Source organism: Micropterus salmoides, unplaced genomic scaffold (assembly GCF_014851395.1).
Source record: "Micropterus salmoides isolate LMB-PRFRI ecotype aquatic unplaced genomic scaffold, ASM1485139v1 Ms_hic_scaffold_6, whole genome shotgun sequence".
Classification (NCBI taxonomy): domain Eukaryota; kingdom Metazoa; phylum Chordata; class Actinopteri; order Centrarchiformes; family Centrarchidae; genus Micropterus; species Micropterus salmoides.
The window spans coordinates 11,175,825-11,197,408 of NW_024044348.1; the positions used below are offsets into that span (position 1 = coordinate 11,175,825).

The 21,584-nt window shown below is 39.1% G+C and overlaps 1 protein-coding gene across 1 annotated transcript in view; it reads right to left on the bottom strand.

The window, feature by feature from the left end:
- Positions 1 to 45: 45 nt before the first annotated feature.
- The window catches only part of LOC119890131 (E3 SUMO-protein ligase PIAS1-like), a 65,168-nt gene continuing 43,629 nt past the window's right edge, over positions 46 to 21,584 (bottom strand). The window contains exons 3-13 of the mRNA XM_038701217.1: positions 18,226 to 18,310; positions 17,969 to 18,107; positions 17,655 to 17,789; positions 15,563 to 15,668; positions 14,753 to 14,826; positions 14,318 to 14,478; positions 12,032 to 12,168; positions 11,407 to 11,638; positions 9,824 to 9,963; positions 9,384 to 9,424; positions 46 to 4,887 (exon numbers count right to left, since the gene is read on the bottom strand). Of these exons, the coding sequence (XP_038557145.1) occupies positions 4,540 to 4,887; positions 9,384 to 9,424; positions 9,824 to 9,963; positions 11,407 to 11,638; positions 12,032 to 12,168; positions 14,318 to 14,478; positions 14,753 to 14,826; positions 15,563 to 15,668; positions 17,655 to 17,789; positions 17,969 to 18,107; positions 18,226 to 18,310 (1,598 nt within the window). The 3' untranslated portion in view covers positions 46 to 4,539. The remainder of the gene's footprint in view (positions 4,888 to 9,383; positions 9,425 to 9,823; positions 9,964 to 11,406; positions 11,639 to 12,031; positions 12,169 to 14,317; positions 14,479 to 14,752; positions 14,827 to 15,562; positions 15,669 to 17,654; positions 17,790 to 17,968; positions 18,108 to 18,225; positions 18,311 to 21,584) is intronic.

Here is a 21,584-nt window from a genome sequence, read left to right on the forward strand (position 1 = left end):
GGAGACAAACCTCATCTTTTAAAATAAGGGAAACACACTCCGAAGTAACAGAATGCATTTTATTACATCTAAGCTTTTCTACATAAACAGGTAACATTCAATAAGTAAACAATTTCTTTCAATGCAGGTAATAAATATTTTTTTCACGTAGTATATTTGTACAAACTGACAAGGGTCTACTGTACACTGTCTTCTCCTTGCCCTCCTTGAAAAGCCTTTTATGATTTTTCTCGGGTTGGAGCTGTGAAACAGAACCTGTGAATGTTTTAAGGCAGTGAGTGCAGATGTCAACTCGAGTCCGACTGTGAGATTATTTTAGTTGTGTAAGACTCTTTATTGGCCACAGTCCCTTTTTTTAATCATAGTACAAGCTTTCATTGTCAAAAAAATATATAAATTAATTTATTCTCTTGCTCTGAATAGACACACAAAAAGCATACAAATGGACATCAAACACCCACGTTTGGATCTGAACTTTCAGTTTTCATGTTTCCATACAGACATAATATAGGCCTACACAATGTTGACTTTTCCCTTTAATCTAGGGTGAGACATCATGACAACCAAAGAGTTGAGCTTCTTTGTCAAGGTTGTCTGTGGAGATTTTGAAAACACCGTTAAGAGTAACTACAGATAATAGTGGCCTTATTCCATTTACTTCATTCTGTGCAGACGCTGGTTTTGACCCAGTTTTCATCACATAGCTCAAACCAACAAACACATAAGCTTCTGCAAAAATGCTGTAGCCTACATATACTACACATGTTCACACGTGTGGGATTGAAGTTGGAGATTACGATGGAAACTGCCCTGTGCTTATCCATCCCTGCATGCAATCTGACATTTTCTAACAAAAAAAGACAATTTGTTAGAGAGTGAAAAAAAGATAGCTCAATAATGGCTGCGGGATAGTTAACATTATGGAACAAATGGGAGGGGAGGGGGAGCAGAATTTTCAGTAATCCCATATAGACCCCCCAGTATGTAGAGCACTTCAACAGAACCACATTCAGCACGGTCTGCTCTGTCACTTCACGTGTGTAATCGCAATCTGCTGCACAGTCTCAGAACATGCATGAGGAAAGAAGTAGTTTAAATAAATTAAATTGTCAATCAAATTAATTCATTAACTGCGACCACCTTATGAAGTATCCAAATACTGGTGATTAATAGTCAAATTAACATGATAAAAACTAAAAGGATCAACATCTTCATCAGTATAGCAAGTCAGGTGAACACTTTATAAGAACGGAAACACATGCTGAAGTACTACAAAACTAATGTACGAGTCATGATGATTTAATGCATGAATTTCACAAGTTGTCTGATTTGTGATGTGGTATTTTTAGATAATTCAATGGGGTTTAAAATGTTTTTTTTTTACCTAAAGAAGTTGGAGATGTTTTTCCAACCCATAAAGATATCTGGAAAACTAAAAATCACCAACTTTGGATACATGGTTTTCTTTGGACAGGGATTATAGAAAACTACAGACCAATGCCTCTCTGAAAGCACACCAGTACCTCTGCCAATATGAAGCTGTTTTTATCAAACTTATTCAGATGCAAACATCTGCATGTTGCTGTGTGACCCAATGGTCTTTGTTTATGTCACAAGTCTTTGTTAATTTTGTTTCTATATTTTTGTTGTTGAAAGGGTGTAGAACATCTAGCAGGGTCCAGTTGGCGAACTGACAGACATGTTTAAGCATAGTTTACACTGTGATGACATGAGAAAGAACAAGAGTATTCTGCCATGCTAGCAGCTCTATGAGGCTGTACTGTGGCACAACTTTGAGCTCAATGCTAATCTGTTAGGTAAAATGGTTTATCAAGATCACCTTCTTTTTTTAGCACGTTAGCATGCAAGTACAGCTGAAGCTGGTGGGAATGTAATTAGTTTAGCAAGTATTGGACAAACTAGAATTCTGACCTCATGGTGGTGCTGGAGAAAAAGTAAGAGGGTGACTAAAAGTCACAGTTTTATAAAAACAGCTTCATAATTTTATAAGAACAGCACTGCCATTTTTATGTAACTGAATTCCAGCTATTTTGGTGGCATCTAATATTTGTCATTAAGCGTTAATTAATCACATGAACTCACAGACTTGATAATTTCTTAGTGGTGAGCAACAGGAATTCACAATACATCCTGAATTAGTTCATACCTGAAACTATCACGAGTCAATGACATGTATTAATTAAGCATCTGTTTTGTGGCCTTAGGTTTATCCATGTCAGCTCCCAAGAAAATACGCACAGGTATTTCTATGACAAATAACTACACGATACCTTTTTGAGAAATCGTGCAGCTGACAAAGCATAATAAAATGCATATTTAAATAAAATCCAGAATGACAGTGACTCACACAATCACCCATGGAAATCAAACAATTTGTAAAAATATAATATGTAGAAATAACAATACAAAATAAATTAAAATACTGAACAACACAGGAAATATACAAGCCTTGTTCCGGCAAATGACTGAGTCAGTTGGTTCCTATGAGAAGAACAGGGAATAAAGTTAAAAATGCCAAGAGAGAGCAAGGGAGGGAAGGAGGGGTGGGAGTCCTTTTGGGTTGTCTAAAAGTCTCCCACTTAGTTGCTGAAGGACAGGACAGGACGGGGGATGTCAGGTGATTGGGGTTGCTGTCAGAAGTGATTATCTCATCGAGATGGGGATAATTATGCTTTGAAGTGAGCTGCCTGTCTCGGTCGTCTGGAAGTAGAACATCGAGGAGACACTGATAAGAGGGGACTGTGGGCAAGATTCAAGGACACACAGGCTGGAGGAGGGGTGGGCTGATTGAGCAGGAGGGGTACCAGACCTGCTGTATGTAACTGGTAATGTGACCAGAAAGGGAACCAAAGACCAAAAGTGTGTCCACTCTTTAAATACATACATACAATACATTCATGAGCAAACTGCATTTTCAGACAACAGAGGTGAGGTATCCCGAAACCTCGGTTTGACACTTCCACATCGTACACCGACGAGCTTGTAGGGTTTTTAAGTTACAGACAGGTCATGTATTTTTAAACCAGCTGGCTTTGTGCCCAGTCTAAGTTGGCATGAGATTTCCCTCTTTCACTGTGGCACTAAACTGTCTGCGAGTCACATGTCAAGTCTTCACATAAAAACCTTCAACAGAGATGGGACAGAGGTTGTGGGTGACCATTTAAAACATTCTTCTGAGTTTGAAAACTCCCTCCCAAACACACTGTGAAGCATGCACACAAACAGGCACTAGTTTAAACTTGGTCACATGTCATGGACGCCTGACGCTGCTACAATAGCTTGACTTTCACCATAATTCCTTTTCAACAGTCAAGCACAAAACAATGAAACTGAGAAGAGTCTGAGTGTCTGAAGAACCACCAGCTAAAACTCAAGTAGACACTCGATTGAAAACACTGTGGCACACAGATTCAACTGCACTCGGATTATTGTGATAATTTTCATAGGTACCGTATCTTATTTTTGGCATTGTGCAAAAAAACAAAACAAAAGAAACTCTTCCAGCTCTAAACTCTAAATTATATAAGTAATCCATTTATAATAATAAGTATAAATAGTCTAAAAGTCTTCATGTCTAAATGCTGTATGTCGGCAGAGTCTTTGTAAGGAGTTGGAGATCAAGGAGTGAAAATGAAAAACCAGAAATGGCTAATTAATTTCCACCTACACACTCCCCACAGTATTAACCTGAAGGTGTGTATATATATATATATATATACACATAACTGTTTAAATATCATACATAACTTAAAAACCATAATAAAATTATTAGTACATGAATAAACAGTAAATTCAGTGTCTGAAAAGTTCCTGTCATGGACAAAGACATAATACCCCATGAATTTAAAAACGAGCTTGAGCAAGAGAAAGATTAAAAGGAGAGAAGTTAATATTGAAGAAATGAAAATGGTAAATTTAAGCAGGAGTGAGCTAAAAGATAGGAAAACGATAACCACATGGCAACAGGCATATGTATACGCTTTTGTGAGAACCCCCCAAAACAACCTCAGTCCTCCACTTAAAGCAGCTCACTAGACTGAAAATGTCCCGATTTAACATACAAAAGTAAAAGAGGAAAATATATTTTGTTCTCTGTACACGATGCCACTCCTCGTTTTTGTAAAAAAGAGAGCCTTCCTCCATTGTGTTTTTGCTCAGGTAGTGTCTTTGCTGTTTGTGCCAGGTTGGTACCAGTATAGCAGGGTTCACTTGCTGCACAGGTTTCTGATCTGAAGTCAGTATACCAACACAATGTCCACACTTGACCTCGTTATGTGATGACTCTGTACTGTTTTTAGGTCAGTGTAGTGAAGGGAAGGAGGCCTGTTACTCACTCATAATATTAGTGCTCTTCTTGAGGCAGTCTCGTCATTGCGACTCCAAAAATTATCCGAGTTTGATGACTTGGGGCCAGTCTAGTTTCTGGATCAAAACTCTACCCTGCAGTCAAAAAGTCTGTGATTTGGTTCGTTACTAGATCGTAGCTGGACCCAAAGTGTAGTCTTGACTCTCCTTGAGTCAGTCCAACGATATAACGTCAGGTATCCCTCCGTAAATAGCTGCCACTGCTGCTTCAGTACTGCTCCGGCTGGCCACCACCCCAGGGTGTGTATGAGAGGAGTGTGAAGAAGAGTGTGTGGAGTGAGTGTCACGGAGGCTGCTGGACGAGACCAGGCTACTGGTGCTGCCCGAGTTGCTCGCCCCGTTGGTCGGCGCGGTCAGCGAAGTGGCAGAGGAGGCTCCCGATTGGTCGAGGAATAGCTGGGATGAGGAGGAGGTGCTGTAGGGCAGGAAGCGGTTGAGAAGCAGCTCGTGGTCGTCTGAGGCTGAAGCGGCCGCCGCTGCTGCCATCACCATGTTGTAATGCTGAACCGTGGGAGAAACAAGGGAGGAGGTAGTGTTAGTCAGATCTGCGTTCATATTTAGAGGTTGCTATATGCAGCCATCTTCACAAAACAACAGTACAGTACAGTAAACAACAGTAAAAGTAGCTCCTGACTGGCTGACTTAGGAAAAACTCCCGAAATCAAGGGGCATGTCAGTTCTCAGTCTAATCAATCTATAAAGGATTTTACATCACTACAGCTTCCCTGTCAATCCTCTTGTTTTTTCCCCAGGATTCTCTCGTATTTTATTTATTGTTATCCCGTTTAAATATTTACAGTAAATATCCCATATATTCAACCTTTCTAAGAAATTTAAAAAAATGCTGTGCATATTTGAAATGTTTGCTACAAATCGGTCCGGTAAAGCAGATGGCAGTATGTAAAACATCAGCTGTAACAGTGACGGGAAGTCAACAGCACCCGCCATTTAAACCCTCCAATGCTGAGTGAGCACTGATGCCGGCTTGTTGAAGCTGTGTAACACACTTTGCTGCACGATGGGGGACCTTTCTTTCAAATGTGAATTCCGTATGACTTCACGGGTTAACATGTAGGATTTCTAAATACCAAAACTACACTAACATTTCACATCAACATTCACAGGTTAACAAAGTAGCCCAAAGGTTATATTGTGTTTAATAAAAAAATGCTCGTCTGATAGACAATACAACTGTTGTTTTTATTGAATTGTATTCATCTCATATGAAAACCTTCAGCCAAAACAAAATAGCCTACATTAAACGACAGAATAATAGAACATGGCACAACTAGATACACAGGGGGATCACGTAACAAGCAACAAAGGCATTAAAGAAAAATATTTAGCCTAACTCTTTATACATTTTATGCTCATTTTCAGGTTCAAAATCTTATTTAGGGGTTGTACCGGAACAGGCTTACTTGTTTTAATTTAAATAAAACACCATATTATTTTCATACTGCACATTGCTGCAGCTCCTCTTTTCACCCTGTGTTGAAGGCTTTGTTTTAGCTATGGAGTGATACATCTTGTCTCTAAATGATCTTTGTTGGGAGTTGCACATGCGCAGTTCCTAGTGAAGGACTACTAGCAAATCAGAAGCAGAGAAGGGCAGGTCAATGAGAAGCCGGTAAACAGCTTCGATTCAGCTGTCGGCTACATGTTGCCTTGGCAACATGGACTGGAGCAAGAGTTTCAGAGTGGTGAGTTATTAATCTGTAACAAATGTATCTTTCATCCATAAAGTTTTAACTGAGCTCTGTCTCTACATCACAGTAACAACTTTATGTCCATTGACTGCCTGGAGGGTAGCTAGTGTTTGGAAGGGAGAGGAGAGGTGCGTGCTGCAGCTCAGTGTTTTTCTACCGGTGTTTTTGAAGGCGTGTTGGACCAGCCGCTTGGCAAGCGTTATATAAGGTGCATTTAGCTTTTGAAAGGGAAGTCATAGTCACAGTCTTAAATAAATATTTGAAATCTATTCAAAATAATTTGGTTCATGAACAAATACAACATGAATGACAAATGTCGTTGTTTATGCTACTTGTACACTTATCTATCTCTGCTCTTGTTTTGCTGTTGCAAACTGCAATTTCCCCACTGTGGGACAAACTGTGGGTTTTCTTATCTTAAATGCTTTAAGTTTCGTTATTGCAAAACACACTTTTCCTCAACATCAGTCCTGAATCTTAATACAACTGTTGTTAATTTGATGCACATTTTATAGCAGTGAGTGCAGCGGTAACATCTGATCCTATTTACGCTGGGGGTAAAAGTCCGAAAGGTGGCCGCTGTATTTTTACCCTACGCGGTAGTGTTGTAGTACTCTCAAGACCACTATTTGATGGTCTTGGTCTTGTCTTGGATTCGTCCGCATTTGTACTCGGTCTTGTCACGGACATTGAGGACTTGGGATTTTATTTCAAAACCAGTCAAGACCATAACTTTGGGAATATGAATAAATTGCTTTTGCATTGTCTGATTTATTTGTTAACATCCAACTTTGATTGGACGTAAAACATATTGCTTCAAATGCAACCCTAATTAAAAATGTGTTGTTTCTCTTAACTGTCACTCCTAAACGCGATGGTAAGCACGGAAAAGGGGTGTTGAATAAAGATACTTATGTTGATTTCAGCTCAAGTGTTTGTATGTGGGGATTTTAATGGGAATGTGGATCTTTCAGATCAATCTGAGAAGTACCTATGATCTCGCTCCACATTTTATTGTGTGCCATATAATGTGGGAACTTGGTCTTTGTCTCAACTTGGTCTCAGCCCCTAAAAGTCTTGGTCTTGTCTCAGTCTTGATAAACTCTGGTCTCGGTTTGGTCTTAACTACAACACTACTACGTGGGTTAGGGAGCTCGACTTGACTGTGAGGGTGACTCCCACCTGAGTTCACTCCTTATCAGAGTGGAAGTGTTGAGGGTCTAGTTTTGGAAAGGCCATCACTGTATTATTAGTTGGTAGTCTACTCTGTGCCTCCGTGCCGTGATGTTCAGTCTGCTGATCTGTGCCTGCCTTAGTTCCTGTCTCATTCTGTTATTATCTGATGTTTGTTTCATGCTTTCCTGCCTGTTCTGGATCTGTACCTGCTGGATTACTTTGTTCTTTGTGGAAATTTATTGGGACTCAGCCACCCAGTTTGTAAGTGTGCTCGCTTTCTGCTTAAAATTAACCTTTTGGACTGTTCCTGCTCTGCTCGTGTCCTGCATATGGGTCCAACAACCTTTTCAACTACACCAATTGTGACAGGTAGGGCTGCACGATTTGGAGAAAAAGTCATATTGCAATTATTGTGAACAATATTGCGATTTGATTTTATTGGAACAAATGGTACTATGAGCCTACTGGCTTATTATCAAGGAATGCGCGAAACACTGACAAATGTGTATTTCTCAAGTTGAACAAAGTTAAACAATATTTATAACAATAAAAAGTAAAACAGACGTAAAACAGAACAAGGGGAGCGTGTTGCTTTACAGAGGTGGTGGCTAGAAGCAGCACATATTGGCACACTGTCTAATGCAGAGTCTCTACCCACAACCTGGAGGATGAACTGTACACGAGTGTATTAAATGAAATGATAATGTTTAGTTAATAGTATACTGTTAGTATAACAATAATATACTACATTCATTATAATTTCATATAATAGTAGTATACTATTTTACCACTAGTCGAATATTAAATCCAGTTACAGCTGTTTCATTTCTGTGGGTTGTTTTTATTTATTTAATTCTTATGCAAGCAAAAGGCTCTACATTGGTCTCTAATTTGTTAATGCTAAGTACTAACTTGTCAATAATCATATTGTTCAACATTTAATAATTTGCTGTAGCATGTCAAACTTTTTTTAATGTCCCGCCCCATCCAGGCTGTGATTGGTCGGTTGACGAAAAGTGACTGACAGTCACGTCGGCTCTGTGAAAAGTTCAACATGTTTAACAACTAAATGCACAGATACTGCTAACGTTAATTGGCATTCTTTATCTTCTCTGTGCTTTCTTCTGTCTGACCACTTCAGCTGCTGCCGAAGTCTCTCTGTCACAGAGCGTCCAGAGCACCGGCATTTCTCTCCGGTGACGAGTCCGACTATGTTTTGAACAGTGGGGCGGAGAGGGGGGTTACAACCTGGAGGTTGTTGTCTTAAAAGTTACTGGCACACTGCTCATAAATAATTTTTCTCATTGCACATAGGCCTATCTGTTTTTAGGGGCACATGCGAGAGCCCGGTGTGGGCAGAGATAATGAACAGACTGCAGCACACACAGAGAAGAGAGCTCACACACACCTTTACTAGGGCACTGGAAAAAATGTTTGCCAGAGTTATGAATCAAATAATTATAGCCAAAAGTGTGCTATTCAGATAGTTTTACAGTTCATGAAGTGTACATTAAATACTCCCCAACCGTTGAATTGTTGAATTACTGCTTAAAATAGATCCTACTGTATATATGGAATTACTCCATCAAAGATTTGTTCAGTCAGCCCAATATTATAGTGCCAGCAACATTAGGATAGTGTTCAACAAGTCAGTATTGTACTTTGCTACACATTTGTTAAAGTTTTTAGATATATTGCTAATGGATCTAATTGAATTTGTTCTTTATGCTCCTGTATGTATGTATATACTTACTAATCTCCAGTGGTATACACCTGTGCAGGTAGTATTTATTTGAGATATCTGCCTCTTATTTTTGTGCTCTGCTCGCAGCATTTAAAAAACAGACAATTAAAAAATTGCAGCTGGTTAGCTAAAAAAAACAAAGGATTCAAATGTTTTTTTGAATTTTTAAATGTTTGACTTTGCATGCTGTTTACTGCAGATAGAATGTTTGTTAACAAGCACGACTAAATGCAGGGTTTTAAGTTTTCGGTTACATGTAGAGTCAGAGCCTCGCACTATTTTAAAATGCACCATGATCACAGGCTTCCAGGATTTCAGATGGCAAAATAAGGCGACTCCACATTAATGTGACACACTGTTGTACGTACCTGATGATTGTCGCCTTGAAGAAAAGAGAAGAAGTTCAATTCTGGAAATCAAGTAAAGGCAGGGTCAATCAACAGGTGAAAATTAACAAAAATCTATATCACAAATGCAAACACAAAAATATGTTTTAAAATTAATTAAAAGCTAGAGGATTTTACTGATAGAAGGGTCTAATAGTTAACCAGATTTGAATAAAATATACTTTTTGTGACTTATTAACTAATAAAAGTTGTCATTTTAAGATGCATTTGACCTCTTAAGCTTTTTGTTATCCCATCAAACTTCCCCTTAGTTCATTACTAATTAGGAAATGACTATACAGTATCATATTTTGTTTATCCTCCTGTTCCGATTCTTAAAGTAATGACCTTTAATGGCTACAAACAGAACTCGCACCAATAAGTATTCCCAAATCATCTTGAGTCCGTGTTTTTGTCATTACCTGAGAGGTCGTTGGGGGTGTGGTAGTAGGGTCTATAGTCCTGGATAAGTGGGGGAACAGGAGGGATGTAGCTGGTGTCCAGGGCTGGCATGCTGGGAGTACGGCTTACAGGAGAAGCCTGGTGGTGCAGGTTCAACACTCTGAAGGCAGATACAGAGGAAAAGGTTTAGAGATGAAGAGGTAAAGAGGCCACTTCATTTATAATTAGGCTTTTATTTCATGTCATATTTATCGGGTACAGGGGGTGCTCCTCCGCTGACCTAGAAACACAAACATCTGAACAGTCACAGGGTTCATTAAAGTCAAATGAAGCAGCAGCAGTTTCTACATATAATGAATTTTAATTTGACAAGAAATGCAGCCGTTAAAGTTTCAGAGAGCCTGGATTCAAATCTTTATTCGAGTTGCAAACTAGGAGGGCCACTGGTTTTAGAAATGTTTCTCTGTCTCTCTCCTCCTAAACATCACTGCAGATCCATCTCATCCCGGACACAATCTGTTCCAGCTTCTCCCCTCTGGTAGGCGCTACAGAGCACTGTACGCCAACCAACAGACTCAGGAACAGTTTCTTCCCACAAGCCATCACTCTGATGAACAGCTGACTCTGACTCACAGTGTGAGGAACAGTTCCTGTGCAATAATTCATGTTTACTGGCTACCACTTACCATCTATTTATTCATCATTCTCTATTTCAAAGCTGTTCCTACGGTTCATATTGTATATTGTATATACTGTATACCAAATCCACTTACCTCATGTACATAACACGCACATTATACTTATTTATTCCAGCATCCTTTGCACTCCTCACACTGTGTACATGTATGCTTGTATGTGGATGTGCACCTGTATCACACCCACCTCTGACATGTACATAATAATAACAATAATGGTAATAACAATTTACCCCTGCATCCTTTGCACTCTGCTCATGGCACTATTGTCTCAATCTGTCTGTTTTGTTTATGGTGTGTATATATGTATTCTCTATACTGTAGCCTGTGCTTGATTTTATTACTGTATTATTGTGTTATTGTATTATTGTATAAGTAAGCTCATCGTGAGCATTGTACAATCCAGAGTCAAATTCCTCGTATGTATACCCATACCTGGCAAATAAAGCTGATTCTGATTCTGAAACTCTATAGGGTACGTTTGTTAGCTTAAAGCTAAACCAATGCTTCCTGATACTGAGAATTTTGTCAAGCATTTAATTCTATCTTAACATTTTATATTCATGTAGAATTACAAGTGACTGAACTTCTAACCTCTGAATGCTAGAAAACTAACAGATTTAGTGTTTCTCTTTTGGAAACACACCCAATTCTACATCTAGACATCCAATTTTAACTTTCAAAAAGGAGTTAAGACACAAAATGTTCTCAGTCAGCACTCTTGGCTACCTACTGTGAAAGTTGTTCATGCAAAATGGTTAAAATACTTGTGAGCGCAAAACTCATGAATCATTTAACATCCAGATTAATAATTACCCACGTGAGCAGCTAAATGACCCTCGTTTCCAAATTTATTGAAATACAAACTGCGTGTGGTGATGAAATCAGAGTGTTGGTGTGTGTCTGACCCTTTGTTGATGACGGGTGGTGAGGTCGGGGACATAGAGGGGCAAGCTCTTTTGGGTGGAGGAGGCAGTGGTGGCAGCGGTGGAGGCGGTGAATCCTGTCCTTCATCGTCTGAGGAGCTGTCCAGTGTCAAATCGATCACCTCCACTCTCTTGCTATTACTGCTGTCGCTGCCACTGTGGCTGGATGACGAGGAGCTCCGCTGATCTGAGCCTGCAGACGTCCGACAGGAACCTGAAAAGCGGCAATGACACATCAGTTTGTGTATTTATGTGTGTTATATGTTGTGTGTTTGTGTTTATGATTTCCAAGGAAAAAACAAAGCACTGCTGAATACTGTGATCGTGCTAAAATGCACATGTACACATTTCCCCTGCGGTCATAATACAGTATGTTTTTTACTATGGAGACAGGCAGTTTACGCAGTGGCACTGTGACTGGTGCCACGCCAAATTAAAACTGACAATCCATAAATAAAGAGGGGAGAGGATGTAAATACACAGTCTCTCTTACCACATCTCTTTAATCCTAATTTAATCACTTCCAGCCTCCACTGCATTCATGTAGAAGCAACCTCTATGTTTCTTAACCCCCCCTGTCCCCATTTATCCCTCATGTATGTCTCACCATCCAGTCCGTTGTTATAGGAAGCAGAGGAGACCTCCTGCACTTCCTTCTTAGACCTCATGGGGGCCCAGCTGCCATCCTCCTTGAACTGGATCTCATCACAGTCCATGCAGCTGTTGAGGATCTCCACAAAAAGCCTGAGAACAAACATACACGTCATATACAAACCCATCCAAGATAATGTACACACACAGAAATCTGTATTTTTTAAACAAATGCTGGGCAAAGTGGAAAAGACCCTCCGAGTTAAATGAATTCTTAAAGACAAGAAATCTACTCTAAACAGGCTAATTTAAACAATGTGCTGTAGAGGTCTCTCTACATAGAACACTCCCAGGGCTTAAAGCAAGAAATTCTTCTGTGCCTGAAATGTGTTTGGGGTTTACGACAAAGATGGAGGGTAGGGGGCAAGAGCGTAACTCTGTGTTGAAAACTGATGGGGACACAGGAGCTCAGATTAGAGGTGTGACATACACTTAGTTCACGAAACATGAGGAAACACGATACTAGTTTCACAAAAACAAGACGAGAAGATAATTGTACACAATTTTGATGAAAAGTTCAACGTGGAAATATATGATGGGGTGGTCTGGGGGGTCCTCCCCCAGAAGATTTTGAGCATTAAATACTTCATTTCCTGCATTCTAGTAACATTTTTTGCCACCACATATAATCAATGCTTGAAGTGGAAAATATAGGTGCTGGTAGGGCTGGACGATATGGCCGAAAATGTTATCACGATAAAACATTTAATTTCATTCAATATCGATAATTCTCATTATAAATGTCAAATCATTATTTCTTTCAAGTTTAAAGGCAGATTTTTGCTCCTGAGTGAAAGTTGAAGAAACCAGAATCAGACCCACATTTTTTTCAGTCCCTTTTTCTTAACAAAATAAATATCTTTATAGAAAAAACAAGTGCTGATTTGTATTAGTAGTATAGTAGATCTACATGGTGTTTAGTCTCTAATTAGGTAATGCTAAGTACTAACTTGTCAATAATCATTCATGCAGAACAATGAGTTCAACATTTTATAAGTTTGCTGTAGCGCATCAAACTTTTTAAATGTCCCGCCCCATCCAGGCTGTGATTGGTTGGTTCACGAAAAGTTACTGTGACAGGTACTGCTCACAGCTGCTTGAAAGGCACCCGAGCTTCTACCTGCTCTGTCTCCGCCAACAAAGATTAGATGACAGGCAAGAATGGGAACAGATGAGCGCCATATAGAGCCCACCAGTGCGCGAGAAAAGTACAGGGACGCGAAAGAGAAAAAAAAGCGTCTACACGTTGACCTTTTGAATGACACCTTAACTGACCCAATAGAAACTTTCATGCCCTGTCGACAGCCTACAATAGCCAATGAATGTCCACATAGCCAGGAAGTGCCAGTCCCCTTTCTTTCGTGTATACACAGACAGAGACAGCCTGGCACTTCACACACACATTTCACGCGACAGTTAAAAAAATTACGCAAGAATATTTTCCACAGACATATTTATATATTGTCGAATAAAAAAATAGCCCATGTCAGAATTCCGGCAAATCGCCGGAGAACTTGCCCTATTTCCTGCACTCCAGTGAGTTAAAGGATTACTCCATCAAAACGTCTATCTTTTGATATTATTTACTCACAGTCTTTATATATATATTTTTTTTATTTTATTTTATTTGATAGACCAGCTGAAGAGAGACAGGAAATGTGGGAGAGAGAGAACGATACAATGGTTTAACAAAAATGTTTGACAATTTATTTAAGTGACCCACAGTTTCTGCTGTGAATCCAAGCTGATTATAGCTGTTGTATAGCTGCACAGAAGATACCTATGGAAGACCAAGAGATGCAGCTTGAAGCATTTCAGAAAAATGCTAGTAAACAGACCCCAAGTTGACTTTTATGCTAACTTTACTGATGCGTTCCTCCTTTTCTGGTTGGAAGACATGGCTGTGCAACAAAGTTAAAGGAATAAGAGATAAAAGTTTGATATTTTGGGAAATAAGCTAATGTGCTTTCTTGCCGAGAGTAAGATGAGAAGATTAAAACCACTCTCATGTCTGTGAATATGAACCTACAGGCAGCAGCTGGTTAGCTTAACTTAGCATAAAGACGAAACAGAGAGAAACAGCTAGCCAGGTTCACTCCAAAGATAACAAAATCCACCTACCAGTGCTTTTAAAGCTTACCAATTAACATGATATATACAGCAGGCTTTTTAATCTGTACAAAAATCTATGGTTGTAGGATGGGGAGATGATGATGGGGAGATGAGGGGTTGGGTGGCTTACCCGTCGATGATAAGGTGTTCATAGGGGGCCTTCTTGTCACATACAGGACACACCCAGGTGGGCTTTTTCTCGTTCATCTGGATGTAGAGTGTGGCGTCAAAGCACTGCAGGTGGGAGCATGTCAGTGCCCGGCATGGAATCATCAGCCGCATCTTCCCCAGCTGTACAGTGTGCACACACATGTAGTCAGGACACGAAGAACACACACACAGCAGGGATGTATAGATGTCACAAACATGCCAAACCCACGTGGAAAAGGTGCATGACAGGGGTTGAGAAGACAATTTGACAGGTGGATCATGTACAGAACCAAACGTTAAGGACAAATATGCATGTTGAAACACATAAAAAGAAAGAAAAGAATGGACAGACATGTCTCGGCATGACATCTCTAAACATTGTCTTGAATTCATGAAGAGCAGGGAGAATGTTTACCGGGCAGAGCAGCGACACGCGAAGGCTGGTCGTGGCTATTTCACTGTCTGGGTCTGCTGTTAGCTTCTCTTTGACTGCATAAAAGAAGTAAAACGCAGGCACATGAGAGAGCGAGAACGAGCTTAGTTTCTGATTTCAGACTGCAACTCCTTTACTACTTGTTTCAAACCAAGGTCACAAATGTAGCAGCTGTAAATGTATTCAAGAGCTCCTCAGGCTGTGTGGGGCTCCCCTCTGCACCTGAATCTTCTTATATTACTTCACAAACAGTATAAAATATATATAGATATATAACATTTTGTGATTCATAAAACACTTTTTTCTTATTTGAAATTGGCAATTTGGCCATCTGACTGGGTGAAAAAGAAATAACAATGAATGTGTTTAGTGCAGCCAAAGTAGGGCTCCCTAGCTAATAATAGACTTTCAAACCTTGCTGCAGGCAAGATAACCAGAGAGTATAATTTGTCTTTACCTAACATAAGAAGTTGTGGCGCAAAAAACACATTTCACCACCAGTGTCTTCTTCATTGGCCTGCTAATATCTGCTTTGGATTTCTAAGGTCATAAACACAGACATGTTTTGTTCATAGTCAAAAAGAGTTGAGATGAAACAACAACTTAAATCTGTATACATCACCGTGTAAGACTCATTGGGGTAATTTTTATGTAAGGTAACATGAGGCCAGTGATTGTTGTAGTGCTAAAAACTAGTGGAAACACTGAAACGTGTCCGGCCAATGCCCAGTTAAGTCAATATCGACCCTGATATCAATCCAGCATCTCTCTGAAAAAAAAGATAGTCCTTACTGAGTGCTCTGGAGTGGTCTGGGTTTCTGATGCCTTTTGCCCTTAGTCTCTGTAACAGCACTGTGGATGACTGCTGCTTCACCAAGTACACGGCCATTGAGTAACTCTGTAGACACACATGATGAAGGTTTTCAATAATGACACAATGTGCAAAAAGGTACATGACATTATTTTTGCCAGAGTCAGAGTTCTTGGTCATTTAGACAAAATGTCCTTGAACGGTGCTGCATGAGGTCACTTCAACAGGCAAGATACTTTCTAACGATCCTACTGCTCTGAGACAAATATACTGTATGTCCAGCCATGTGTTACGAAGAACAGAGGGGAGGAAGAACTTGGGCACTGTACGCTGACATTTCTGCAGAGCATCACGCTCCACCAAACTCAATATAAATCAGAATATGAGATAATCGTCAAATTAACAGATTTATTTGGTCTAGGTGACTTTTTTCCAATAACTGTGCCTACAACCTTCACTCAGCGTGCTTTCCCTGAAGTTGCATATTTACCCTTTCTTACTCTGCTCCACCATTTAATGCTCATGTGTAAGATTTTTGGCTGTAAGAACTCAACACAGTGGTGGTCAGAAATCCCACTTCCTGAGCTTTAAACTGCTTCCCACACACTCATGCATGTGCTGCACACAAACAACCATTTAATCCCACTGTAGGCAAGATCAATGCTGAATTTAAAGCAACTGTAATGGAAGTCTGATTTTGAAGTCCACATTCATTTCAAACTAGACTTTTCTGTTCTGTCACACACCTGTAGAGCATTTTTTGTCTGTCTCATTCATGTGAACACAATAACTCAGGAACTCAAGATGAAGTGATGCATATATTGGCATATTAATCAGGATGCTCATGAATTCTCTAATAAAATATTTAAGATAAAGAGTATATATTAATATTACCCATGTATTATAAAAGGTGAGTGTGTACAGTACAGTACAATACTTATTTGTATGATCAATTATTATTTAAACATAAAATTAAAATTAAATTATAAAAAAGACCATCATAAATCACCAAACTAAAAAGATAGTTATATAATAATAACATAATAACCCATAACCATCCCGAAACACAAACATGTTTCCGTTTAGAGGGACAAGAAACAGAAAAGGCAATTTTTAGATAAATGATTTTAACTAGGGATGCACCGAATGTTTGGCCATCGAAATTAATCGGCTGAAAATACTGTATAAAAAAACCCACTCTCGCTGTTCGGCCTAATATGTCAAAAGACCGAATAAACTTCACTGAACAATTACGTTGACATGTCGGCAGTGGAAGCATTTTAATGTGACAGAGAAAGACGCAAAAAATTGCTGTTTGCACACACTGTTCTGCTGAATTGTCTCCTAGCACATTCACTCCATCTGTGTCTGACTTCTTAGAAAAGGCAACAAACGGTCTGACCTGCTTTGAGTGTTTCTGTCACTTGTTTGTGAGAAGGCGATTAAGCTAGCCGCACCAACATTTGGAGTGCACATGTAGTCAAGCCTTTATGGTAAATCCACTGAAACAGGTTAGCGACTTTATCCTGTAATTTCTCTCTTTACAAAGACAAGTGTTACAGTATGAAAGTCCTACCTGAAGAGAGGCCATGAAATCTTTATGTTACGCGATATGAGAACCACATACAATATTATTTATCAAACTTGGTCAGACTTGATGAATTTAGCACGAGGATACACATATGACAATGCTCAGTTTTCAAAATAAGGTGTCTATACAGTATGGAAATAAGATTAATTGGCTTATAGTCACAGAAAGTATAAAACATATTACATGTGTCCATTCAAAGTAAATGGACACATGTATTTACTTTACTGGACCCTCTCGGGCCTTGGACCCAACCACCATAGTCTCTCCAAATCTTGAGGAAACAGCAAGTAAAAAGCACATTTTGACTCTTTAATTTATGCAATGGTAAAAACATTGGCAAAATATGAATGTACTTGTTTGGTATTCAGCAATTTTTTTCATTATATTCAGTTTTGGCTTCAGCCAAGAATTTTTATTTAGGTCCATCTGCAGCCTGCAGTTCAAAAGTCCCTTGTTTGAAATTGTGGCACTTTGGTCCTTACCCTTCCAATTTCAGCGGTCCACGACACAACAATAGTATTGGGGACTGTGGTAGACAACCTGACCAATGAGGTAATGTTGATAGGCCGGCTGGGCCGCTTGGGCTCTACGCCATTTTTGGTTGGAGGAAGATAACCCTAGATGACAGACAGAAGGAAACAGAGAAAATTTGCCTTTTTGTTGGGAATATTACGAAGTTAATACTCATATAGAAAATAGGTTCAACACCAATATGTGGGACAAAGCAGAAAAGAACAAGATGTGAATGGCGGAACAAAGACGGGTTTGTTTATGTGCTTATTGCAGAGCTCCTCACCGGCAGGTTACACGGCTTCCCGTTGACTTTTACACACAGATTGGGTGGAAAATGGTCTTCCTGAGGACAGCTAGTCTCCGACAGGCAAAACCGCAACTGAACCTGAACTGAGAAGTCACATTTGGTCCCCGAGATGTCCCTTTGAGAACAGAAACACATTTATCACCACACATTTGTAGAAACCATGTACATGAATTATTCACAAATGATTCAGCTTCCTGCATTGACAGAGCGGTTTTCTTCTTCGGTTATCTTACATTGAGCTGCTGATCTGCTGGACTTGTTGTGGAGTTAATGCAAAGGCAAAACATGTCTCTTGAAATCGCTGGCTGTTGTCTGATGCTGCAGAGAGTGTGACAGGGAAGAAGGAGAGGCATTTTTACTAACCGGGAAAATTACATTCATGCACCAAGGTTTTTACTGTGACAAAAATGTTTGTCACTTACAAAAAAGTTTTGTTTCAATGTACAGACAAACATAAAACAAAGAAAAATGTGAAGAAGTGTGGGCTCAGCAATGTATCAGAGGATGTCTATTGCATACAGAATTATTAGGTAGAGCTTTGGAAAGAAAGTAGAAAAAGCACCTGGATGTCAAAACCAGACCACCTTACATAGAGGTGAAGAAGAGGAAATGTGTGTGTGCTCTATTTATAGGCCCACCGAGAGGTGCTGAAAATAACTGGTGCTACTGACCCAGCCTCCATTAAAGAGACAGGAAGTTTGGAAAGACAAGAAAGTTGTTAGTATATGTTGGAAGGACGTTAGCATGAAACAGTGTTTTGTATTTTTACTTATTGTTTAACATTTTGGTAAAACGCTTCACTTTCTTTCCGAGAATTAGGTGAAAAGATCGATAGCACTCACATGGCTAGAGGTGACAGGTGATTAGCTTAGCTTAGCATAAAGACTGGAATCAATGGGAAGCAGCTAGCCTGGCTCTGTCCAAAGGTCATAAAAATATACTTAAACTCACTTATTAAAAGTTATTTATTATTTATTTAAGTAAGTATAATGGAAAGTGTAATGATAGTGTAATAATCTGTCATTTAATGTTATTTTAAAATAAAAATGAAAGATTTCAACATTCATAAGTGTATTTTTGTAAAGTTGCTGTAGTGCTAGCATGCTACAAATTAGCCAAACATAATGAAACAAAGCATGATTACAGTTTGGAATATGCTAAGGACCTAAAGACAATCTAGACAGAGTGTTTTATATATCACGTACGTAAATGCAAATGCACTTGCACAAACTGTATTCATCATCAACAGGGTCATCAACAGTGATAAATGATCCGAAAGTCCCGCGAAGTGCGGACAACTCACACAACACCAGTGAAGCTGGGGCTCGGTCTCTTCAGCAAATGTTCCTCTTCTGCCACTACACACATAAACGCTACGCCTACACATGCGCACTGACGACCCAGGGTTAGAGTAATAATTTTGGAATTATTCACGCACTTTAAAAATATTTATTGAAAGTTTTATTATTTTTACATGTTTATTTACAGCATTAAACATTGAAATGTATATTGCAATAGGCAGTATATTAACTTATTGGGAGAAAACTGGTAGTTCTATGTAAAATCAGACGTTGAGCACCCGCATATTGCCAAAATGGCACGATCATTGTTCTCAGCGAAGCTTCGACAGTAAGACTGACAGTCAAATCGGGCTCCGCCCATCGAATCTTCGACTATTCGGGGTCAGCACTAGTGCATACCATGTTTTGTGAAACATAATTGCTGAATCTCAGTGGGAATCTTTTGGCCTGAAGGCTGTGTAAGTGAACAGGACAATAAGTTACAGAAATAGCAATTATGAACCATGCTTGTTGCATTAATTATTTAAAATAATGTTGAACTGTCAGTGAGTGACAGCTTTCAACACACACACACACACACAGCAGGATGAAGTACATGGAGCTAATTTCTTTCCATGTAGGGCGTTGAGAGGGACGAAGTCTAAAGCTCCTGCGGATGATTACTGGACCAATCATGTTCCTCCTTTCATGAGCCTTTCAAACAGCCATTAATTTTCCCAGTAATGACCAATCTTACTGCCTACATGGTATATAATTTTTATGGCATGCGTTTATTGTATATTTCTGTTCCTGCGCCTTTGAGCGGCAGGCTGTGTACTGCAGAACAAAATCATACACACCAAGTGTGCTTTCGAACAACAGTCTTCCTCCTCTCCGGGCACACAGGCTATAAATAGAAAGTGCTCTCTCTCACTCTGTCCTCTCTTGCTCTCTCTCTCTCTCTCTCTCTCACCTCCATCATCTCTCCATCGCTCTATAACTCACTCTCTCTCTGGCAGTGGATTTGTTTCTGGTGTTTCAATGTGTGCAGTTAGGAGAGATATGAGAAGGGTTGAAATGAGCTTTGATTGATGTCCTCTCTCTCGTCCTCTCTCTCTCACACACGCACACACACACACAAACTTACTTTTACATGAACGCACACTAGGGCTGGACAATAAAACAATAACAATAACTATCGCAATATAATTATTTTCAATAACAATATGGTAAATGGAATTAGGAATACATTTTTTTTATTAAGATGTTTATTTTGAATTGTTTTGAATGTTCTACCTCAGATTTGTGAAGTGATCCACTGTTTGGCCTCAAGTGTTGACTAAAGTTTAAACTATAATTTACAATCTGTTTTTCAGCTTTCACTCAGGAGCAAAAATCAGCCTTTAAACTTGAAAGAAATAAAGATTTTATTTTCATCGTGATAATTATCCATTTGGAAAGATATGAAACTTTTTATTGTGATAACATTTTTGGCCATATCGTCCAGCCCTAACGCACACATAAGCTCCCACAGTGGCTTCTTTAACTCTAGTGATGTAAGATGCATACACAGTGTTTGACATCAACTTTAGGATGTTTTAATGTTCCGACACATTGTGATACTAAAACTAAGGCTAGACATTAGGCCGTAATACTTTTCTGGTACTGACAGATTGTTTTTCCATAGCAGAAGGAGTATTGAAAACTGTCAAGTGGTAAAACCTGGCATCAATTGCTCAGATTCATACTCTTCTTTATATATTCATGATCAGACAGGGTCTGATTAAAATTGTAGTTTTGCCAAACATATACTGTATTTCATTTAAGCAAAGTTCTTATGTGGCTGCTTATGTTAGACAGCATTTAAAGGAGTAATTCACCATTTTTGCTTTCTTGCCAACGCAGATGTGAAGGTCGATAACACTCTCATAAATGTCAGCTAGGGGTAAATCTATCTTCTGCTTAATTTACCTAACTAATACTTGGTGGTACAAGCCAAAGGGAATAAATACTGGTAAAAATATAAAATATATTATTTCGATGTCTTTCTCCCTTCGATCTTAAAAATGTTGCACTAATAAATTAAAATGTTTTCTTTATACTTTCTATTTTTATTTAACTTTTTTAAATCAGGGATTACACATTATTCATCATGATATTAATGCAGTTTTTCATGTTCTAAAGCGCAGCCTTGACCTGACAGAAGCAGCAGCCTTATCAAATAGCAAACACATATATCGATGAAAATACAAAGTGACATATGCGTGAAAAAATTACTTTGGGTTTTTTAATATATAGGACACAAGACTGAC